This window comes from Corvus kubaryi, unplaced genomic scaffold (assembly GCF_017639235.1).
Source record: "Corvus kubaryi isolate FWS band 111438036 unplaced genomic scaffold, C.kubaryi_AGA036_p1.0 37396, whole genome shotgun sequence".
Taxonomy (NCBI): domain Eukaryota; kingdom Metazoa; phylum Chordata; class Aves; order Passeriformes; family Corvidae; genus Corvus; species Corvus kubaryi.
This window is the reverse complement of record NW_024581135.1, coordinates 26,338,317-26,347,402: the sequence shown is the minus strand read 5'-3', so window position 1 is coordinate 26,347,402 and position 9,086 is coordinate 26,338,317. Positions and strand designations below refer to the sequence as shown.

At 40.5% G+C, this 9,086-nt stretch overlaps 1 protein-coding gene across 1 annotated transcript; it reads right to left on the bottom strand.

The window, feature by feature from the left end:
• Window positions 1–1,326: 1,326 nt before the first annotated feature.
• Window positions 1,327–9,080, bottom strand: WDR12 (WD repeat domain 12). The gene is made up of 13 exons (XM_042041148.1): window positions 9,035–9,080; window positions 8,855–8,949; window positions 7,667–7,761; window positions 6,939–7,045; window positions 6,004–6,119; window positions 5,464–5,618; window positions 4,827–4,872; window positions 4,551–4,636; window positions 4,221–4,361; window positions 4,000–4,105; window positions 3,073–3,205; window positions 2,478–2,550; window positions 1,327–1,784 (listed from the first exon to the last, which is right to left on the bottom strand). Exons 1-13 carry the CDS (start codon window positions 9,073–9,075, stop codon window positions 1,707–1,709), a joined length of 1,272 nt encoding a protein of 423 aa, XP_041897082.1. The 5' UTR covers window positions 9,076–9,080; the 3' UTR covers window positions 1,327–1,706.
• Window positions 9,081–9,086: the final 6 nt, after the last annotated feature.

Below are 9,086 nucleotides of genomic sequence, written 5' to 3'. Positions count from 1 at the left end.
ATTATAGATTATCCAAAGAACTGTCAGCCAAATGTAAAAAGCATTGGTTTCAGGATAATTCATGGACTGTGGTAATACAGATATATTCCAAAAATACAGTGTACTTACACCGGTATCACTTCATGTTAATATGGTTTACTTAGTTCCTTCTTGGTCTGTTCTTTTGCCACAGTACTTTTCCAAATAAGAGGAGGGTGTAAAAATGTTCCTGCTTTTAACTGTGGTCCATCAAAACCTACTTTTTCAGATACAATCTGTATATTTATTACAGGTGATAGTAGATCTAATGGATTCACTGTTTGAAACTGAAACAACTAATGCCAGCTGGGTTTTCTTAAGTCTAAATAATATTAGTCTAAGATAAGCTGACACTTCAAGTGACACGGTCTTTTTAAAAACTGTTTTGTAAATCTTTCTGGGAAGGCAAGAAAACCATATTAAGGTTACTTATCTTGCATTCATGAATCTTTAGACATATGCATGTAAGTTATTAGTTGCAGTACTTCACTTGCAGAGCAAAGGGATCAGAGATCCTTCCCCTGTCCTTTGCCATTTTCACCAGTTTTGCTCTTTGGTATTTCTTAAAACTCCTTACTCAGAACTATATATGTATTATATATATAGTCTATATATAATAATACATATTATGAACCTGGAGGTCAGAGTTCTCACTCTTCAAAGAAAAATTATTAATTCAAGCATTTGACTTGTTTGTGCTGGACAGGTCTTACACTGATCGAAAGCCAAGACACTGGTGAGGATATTCAAGTGTGGTTTCCATGCAGTTTACCAGTGCGCTGCTTTAACATCACATATATGTCATCTAACAAGTGGCAGCAACAGCTTTTTCATTTGAATGCTGAACTCAAAGCAAAACCACCAGCAGAGAAACTGAGCATGTTTGAATAGCTCTTATCCTCTCTATCAACCTAAAAGCTACTGCAACTTTTTGTATCTGCTCTTTCTAAGAACAAATTACTTCTTCTGCATTCTGCTTGTGATCCATCACTTGTTTCTACAAACATGCTTTTAGGACCAAGACACCACATTAGTTGTACTGCAACACAACAAGTACTGTGGTACAAGGCTGGCATTCTTATAATCTACAGCCCTTATTTGAGCTACTAAAATACAGAATATTTCATCTGCCAGTAAATCTGTCAAGTTCCTCTATATCGTGCTATTTACACTGCAAACATACCAAGTCTTCATCCTAGAAAGAAGCCTGGGTTCGTTAATTAAGGACCAAATAATAAGAACTGCCAACACCCAGACTGAGGAGAGCTGAAATCTCATTTTTATCTGAAATGACACAGTAAACCAATGAACTGTTGATAAAAGCTTTATTTTTTTTTCCAATGGAAAGCAGGTAAACTCAAAAAATAATTTAGTCAGTGAGTAGTTTTTCTGTAAGTATCAGTAAACAGTTTAGTTCTTATTAAAAGGGCTATACAAATAGTCATTTAAAAGACATTAATTCAAAGCCATCAAAAAGGGCAGAAATGACCTTTCACATTAATCCCATTTGGGCGTTGCTGTTTTTCTGTGACAAATATGGATATAGGTTACCAATACAAAACCAGAAACAGCTCTCTGAGCAACAAACTCCTCCTTTCTTCGGAAGTTGATTGTGTAGAGATGCTAATAGAGAGCAACTGCTGCAAAAATCTTTGTTTTTTAAAAAAAAGTCTTCTGGCTGTTGACCTTCATGCCCCAACATCAGAGACTGTAGCTGGGTATCTGTAGCAATACAGTTTGTTGTCTGCTCCTCCACTCAGTAACAACTGATGAAAGAAGGAAACTGGGATTAATATCACAATTAAGCAAAGTAAGTACACAAAAGTTAAGGACTCAATTTTTCTTTCCTTTTTAAAAGGTAGTAGTGAATAGTGAACTGTTAATGCATGACTAAAACCCAGAATCAAGGTGCAGAAGCAACTTTGTCCCTTACTCTCCTATTAAAATTAGAAGTGAAATTTTTGTAGGGAAGTTGCTTAAGCTTTTCCTGACTTTTACTGAGAATCTTGAACATTCACAGAATGGGGTTTTTTGGTAATTTTAAATACGTGTGTACCACAACAGTAGCAGAACAGCTTGCTATAGAGGATTATATAGTTTCCCCCTTCTACATGTACTGACTGCCATGCCCCAGCTGTTCCTTCATGCTGCTGCTTTAGTCCCAATGGCAGACAGCAGTACCGTGGAACATGTGTTTTCTGAGTAAGGTGCAGTGCTGTTCTTGTCTCTCCTAGTTTGGAACATCAATATAATGCTCAGTTAATGCTACAGGGCTTCAGCTCCCACCATGGCCCTTTGCAGAGTGTGGGGACACACAAAGTGACACCACCCAGACAGCACAACTACAACTGCCTGTTCTCTTCTAGCTTTGAGCATAAGGAAACAATCCATGACTGCTTTTAGCTCCGTTCTTAAACACCATGCATATAAATCGAGTAACTTGCTCTTCAGATTCTTACCCCTGCTTCTGTCCAGTCCACACACAAAACCTTGTCTTCATGAGCAGCCAAGTCATACAGAGGAGCTTTGCAACTGGTGAAAAACAGGTTTGAAGTTAGGTGAGCAATCACAAACAACAACTGGTCCCAGGAAGAAATGCTATCACAGTGCTATCAAACAGATGTGGTCAAGCAGTTACAAACACTTTGAGAGTACAGACATCGACCATGTCTGTACTCCTCTGCTTTCTCCAGAGCCGATCACGTTGGTATTATCCTCTCCTACATCCCCAAAGAGAAAAGCAGCAACATTTTTCATCTGCTTGCAAACAACTTTGAGACTGAAATTCAATCAGTTGTTAGGAAGAATTTGTTATAATTTCCTTCTTCCACATGTAGATGCTGCTCAGCTGTGTGTGTTTTCCAGCCCTCTGGTAGACTACAAGTATTTTTCTTCCTTTCATTATATGGTTGACTTCCAAAACCTAGAGGATTTTCACAAATGTCACAAGGGTTTCCAATGAATGTCTCTGACTGCTTTTGCCATTTCATGAGGGGTAGCTCACCCTGTAAGCTTACATGCCTTTGAACAGCAAGAAACACAGGTTTATTTTACCTCCTTGTGTCCCAAAGCTTCACAATGTTGTCCAGAGAACCAGAGATCAGCTGATGCTCGTGGGTAGGTGACCACTTCACAGATGTCACCCAGCCTGTGTGAGAAGTCAGAGACAGGAGAACCAAGGAGCCATCTGAATAGAAAGAGGAAAAAACACAGATGCTGAAACCAGGACTTTTAAGATGTGCACAAAATCCAGTGTGATTGCAGTTCAAGTTAAGTGAACTTTATTTAAAGTGAACAAAACTGTAAGCCACACAAGTTCTGGGGAAGAAAAAAAACCCAAAGAAACAAACCCAACCAAACAAAAAAGAAACCCACTCCAAACCCCTCAAAATGTATTTTCTTGTCACTAAACTTTCTTTTTAAAGAAAGAACAAAGATGTGTTCAAGGCCAGGCTGGGTGGTGCTCTGAGCAATCTGCTCTAGTGGAAGGAGGCCCTGCCCAGGGCAGGAGGGTTGGAACTAGATGATCTTTAAGGTCCCTTCCAACCCAGACCATTCTATGAAATGTGTTTATGAAAATAAATCTGGTATAGGCTCAGTCATAATATCCACAATTCCATCTGTTTATGATACACAGTACCATGTCCAAGTGACTACTATTTCACTTTAATGATTATCAGACTAGCCTAAGTCTGAACCTTACCAAAAAAAATTTTGTTCTGCAACTGCACAGTTGCACATTTATTAGTAAGTTTAAAAATAAAGGAAAACCTAAGCCCAGTTAGATTTCTAAATTATTAGGTAAGAAATTAAAACAAGTCTTGCACCAGAATACAGAAAATAGATGTAACCTTTGTATTTAATAAAAGCCCCAAAGGGCTAGTTTCAAGCAGAGGGACCAGAAGAGTTTGTGAGATGTCTCTCAACAGGACAAAGTTCTGATTTTGAAGAACTAAAGAGACCATGCATGTTTTAGCTCACCTTTGCTGCGAGGATCCCATAGTCTGATATGTCTGTCAGTGCTCCCTGATGCAAGACGTCGACACAGGGGTGAGTAGGAGACAGAATTAAACACTTTGTTTCCTGTCTGTCAGTAAAGAAAATAATAACTGTAAGAAAGGAGCTACAATTTTACACAGCTTTTTTTTTTTTCTGTGAGCTGGACTGCAGCTGAATCTACAGACAGAGTACAATGATCTCACCAAAGTTGATTTGAGATCTCCAGTCTCAGCATCCCAGAGTTTAATGGTGTGGTCCCATGATGCGCTGCAAATTTCTTCAGCATCTGACCACAGCACAGAGGAGATGGCTTCTGTGTGGCCAGAGAGGGTTGCCAGGGGAGTCTAGAATTTAATGGTGACAGATTTGAGTGAGTTATCATCAAAAAAATCTATTATTCCAACAAATGAAAATGTCCGATTATCCTGAGACATACCAGCAGAAATTTTAAAGTCACCTTTAGCAAAGAGAAATTATTCATTGTGGCTACACTTCTAAAGAAAAATCCTGGACAAACCTGGAGTTCATCTTACCCTTGTTAGTCCCAGCTGTTCAGTTTTCTGCTTTTTCCGTGGTCTGTTAGCTGCTTCTTCCATTTCATCCTCCTCATCTGTAGGTACTGTGACAAAAGACAGGCAGACTTGAGCTAGAGGTTTTTGAACTCCATCTCCATGTAAGTAATTAAACAAATCCCCATATCTGTGGTGCCTACAACCATCATGCAGGTGATAACCAGATCTAAAATCATGTAATTAACCAAACCAGTAACTCAGCACAGTGATGTATAGCCCTACAAACTTACATCTTACCTGCAGACCAGATCTTTAACATCTTATCCCAGGATCCACTGCAGAACTGTATGAACAGAAACATTTTGTTAAATGTTGATCCAGAGAGACCTTGGAAGAGATTATTCTTTTTACTTTCTTTGTAGGAAAAATATCTACAAAATATAAAATATCTATTTCCTTCAACACTAAAACGTTTACTTTAACCTGTCGGATAGTGAGTCGAGCTGGGAGCACTGACTCCACCTTTGGTGGGAGTGCTCATAACTGTTGAATTCCTGGGTGAAGGGAAAGAACCTCTTCACCACCTGCTTTTTCCAAGTACTCTGGAAATTTTTTTCCCACCACAACCACCGCAAAAATGTAGGTCAAATTTGAAAATATTTATTATAGCACAAAATTAGCATGCATTTAAAGTAAAATATACTTTAAAATTTAACTTGTTTTCCAAACTAAATGATTCTGTGATTCTAAAGCTTAGCACTGATATAACACACCTAATTCTAAATAACCACCACTTATAACAAGACTGGAAAATTATCAGTGTGTCATAAAATCATGATGATGAATACCCATGCAGGGACAAAAAGAGGATTTTTGAGGTACAGGCTGCTAAATCCCAAATCACAAAGGTTCCTTTCCAGGAGGAGTCACTCACTTTGGTTCTTGTACAATCAACAGCCACAGACTCGACACTGCCAGCGTGTCCCCTGCAGCAGTGAAGGGCTTTCACTTTGTTTTTCTCCACGTTCCACTCCCAGAGCAGGACAGTTTGGTCCATGGAAGCGCTGAGTAACAGGCACGATAAACTATCTGAGGTAGAAAAAAGTTACACTCACGCCCAGCTCAGCTTTCCAAAGTCTTTATAAATAATTATTCTAATCCTAGAAGAAATAGCAGATAGACAGAAACTCGTATGTATTTCAGTCTACATCATGTTACCCTGCAAGTACAATTAATATAACTATATACACCAGTATTTGCGAATGGAGACTGCAAGGTGGATAGACAACAACCATCTTAAAGTAACTATATTCATTACTGTTAAAGAAGTATTTTATGCACACCATGACTTCATTTCTGACACCACTGATAGAGACTGAAATAATTACATTTAGATAATTAAATATTTGTGGTTAAGGAATGCCAGCATTTCTCCCCCAGTATATCAAACTATGTCCCTGCTATATATACTGACCTTGCTTCACCCACGCCACATCCTTCACCACTTCTGTATGCCCAGCTATTGTCATGATGGATTTTCCTTCCACAGACCAGATCCGAGCAGTCTGATCGTAGCAGCCAGTTAATATCCTACAGGGTACAGCATTTTAAGCATCATTGTCTTTAAGACCAACAAATGTTTTTATGAAATAAAGCCTCAACCAGAAACTTGGAAAAATATTAGCACAATAGCTGTTTTAAAAAAATAGCTTGAAAGAGTAAAAAAATCTTTTTGCTACGGAGCAAAGCTTCATTAAAGCCTTGCAACTGGGAGGCCAGGAGTACAGGCCAGAAAAACAAGCAGTGAGAATACTGCATGTTCTGGTAGGTGAGACCTGAGTGGACTTATATTATTTACATAATTTAAAACTTTATTTGTTGTTTGTAGTATGTTGCCAGAGGTTCTCAAAGCATTTTCAAACCTCTACTTAATATATGAACATCACCTAGTTGATTGGAAAATGAATGTGAAAACACAGTAGAAAAAGACAATTATGGCTCTCTGGCTTTTTTAAAGGAAAATCTCTGCAGAAAGGTATGCTATTCTATTTGTTGCTAATGGGCGTCACATTGGAAGTCATGGGTTTAAGCAAAAAAGAGAGATGAGGAAAACTTGCTTTCCTTTAAGAGAAAGGATACTAAACAGCATTTCTTTTGTTCATTTGTATAAGCAGTATCTCCTGTTCAGTGTCTCTAGCTGTTTTCTACCTGTGTTAAAGTCACTGTCAGTGAACTGCTTACAAAAGCAAGTAGCTGAGTGACTTGACAGGTTAAAAAAAAAAGAAACAAAGCAAAGAGGAGAGAAAAACCCAGACAAGGGATTATTAAAGAGAGAACAGCACTCCATTTAACACCATGGAGGAACACGAATAAGCAAGACAAAACTTAGAATTAGCTGAGTTGTGGTACCATTCTTCAGTGGCTTGAACAGAACTGATCCAGTCATCATGGAATATGCATTCTTCTGGCTGAGGGGCCATGTATTTCTCCACGTACTCTATTTCCACCACTTCTTCCTGAGCTCACAGACAAAATACTTATTTAGTGATGTAGTGTGTTTTTTTTAATCAATAACAGTAAAATTCAACTGTAGTGTGGTACAAATATGCAAGTTTATTGAGCAAAGGTCTTGGTATCCAAGTCACATCAGTAGAACTAAAGTATTTCGAAAAAAAAGTGTGAATTATATTGCTTTCCATATTTTTATCAAATTACTATTAATAGCAAGCTGGAAGCAAAACCAAGTGATTTCACTCTTCTTACATTCCTCTTCGTGTCTAAAACACTTTGCAACATTTTCTAGAGGTAATATTAATCTTCCCCATTATCCCCCACCATAAGAGACAAAAATATATATTAATGATGAACTGAGTAAGACAAGAATTTCCCCTCTGAACTGTATACAGACAACAGATTGGATAACTATGTTCCTTGCACTGCCCTGTCTCTAATCACTCTAATCACACTCATAATGGATTCAAAAATACATGGAATTCTCCTGGAAAAGTGGTCAGACAAGAAATAAAACTGAACAAGCAAATCTACCTAGCTGACAGTGCAATACCTAAATCAGATTGAAGTAAACTGGCTAAGTCTGTTCTACTGTCCTAGAAGGGGAGAAACTGAGTATGACTTACTGTGGAAATATTTTCCATTTCCATGTGTGTGACCAACGGCAATCGCAAGAACTGGCCATTGATAAGGAAGTCAAATTCCACATACTTGTGATCCGCTGAAACGAATCAGGGAAAAATCAACGTTCAGGTGTCACTATTTATTTGATACCATCACGAATGGCATCATTTTGAGACTGGTTCAGGAAAATGGAGCCAGGAAGAGGTTAAAGAAAGACCCAAACATAAATAACCCTCCCCGAAACAAGACCAAAAGCCCAAAACAAATGACAACAAGAACCAAAAACTCAACCCCTTGCTTTCTTCTCCCAGTTTTAAGGGGGCAGCCCATTACTTCCACAGGATTATTTAAGTTAAGAGGAAGGAAAATTTGCTGTTGGGGTTCAAAGAGCTGTTTGCCTCTTACTATATTTTCTTTGTAGCTATGCATAATCAAACCCCAGTGGTGCTTCCTGACTGTTCTGTATGGATCTTGCCACTTGTTACCACCAGCTAGAGCCCTGTATTTGTGGCAGCAGTAGGAAAATCCTAAGAATTTTTGGTTCATATTTCTCCCTTTGTAATGGCATAAATGACAAAGGCCCTGCATTTTGGCAGAAGCACTGCATTGTGCATTCGTTTTCTATTCCAGATTGTTTGCAATTTCATGGGTCAAAAGCAACTTGCAAAAGCCTCAAGAAGCAGGGTATGATACCACTGACCCAGTTTCTTATGGAAAATGGGATTTTCCAACAACATTGCACAAGTGCCTTTCCCCAGATAATCTTTCAAGTCAGTCAGCCTGTTTCAGCACTGACAGAATGGCTGACGTTTTATTAAAGGCTGTCATAAAACCCAAACCTTTGGTTTCATTAGATCTTGTGCCAGGTTTTGGGAACGCTTCCATTCCCATCTGCTGTGGCAGCCTGGCCTGTGGCGCCGGGCACACACAGTATTCCAGCCTTCGGAGCATTTCTCCTGGGAATGCCCAGCAGCCCCAGTACCCGCAGCGCTTCAGATCAAGTTCCAGGAGTGCCTTACTATAGGCAGCCAGGCCAAAACAGCGGGGCAGGGCCGGCTCGGGCTGTCGCCGTCCCCGCCGAGGGCCTGCGGGTGCCGCCCGGCTGTGACAGCCCACGCGGGGCCGGGCCCGGCCCGGCCGCACACGAGGGACGCCGGGCTCCGAGGGGCCGCCCCCGCCGCGAGACCTACCGTGCCCTGCCGCCAGCAGCTTGTTGATGAGGTGGCTGAGGTCGGTGGTCTCGGAGGCCGCGGGCACCGAGAAGGGCACATCCTCCACGGCGAACCTGCGGGCACAGCGCGCCGTTACCGCTACTGCGCCACCCGCTCCCGATCCCACCCTCGGCCCGGGAGGGAGGGGAGGCCCCTCACCTGCGGTTCTCGGTGCGGAACCGCGCCGTGAGCTGCGCCATCGCCGCCGCCG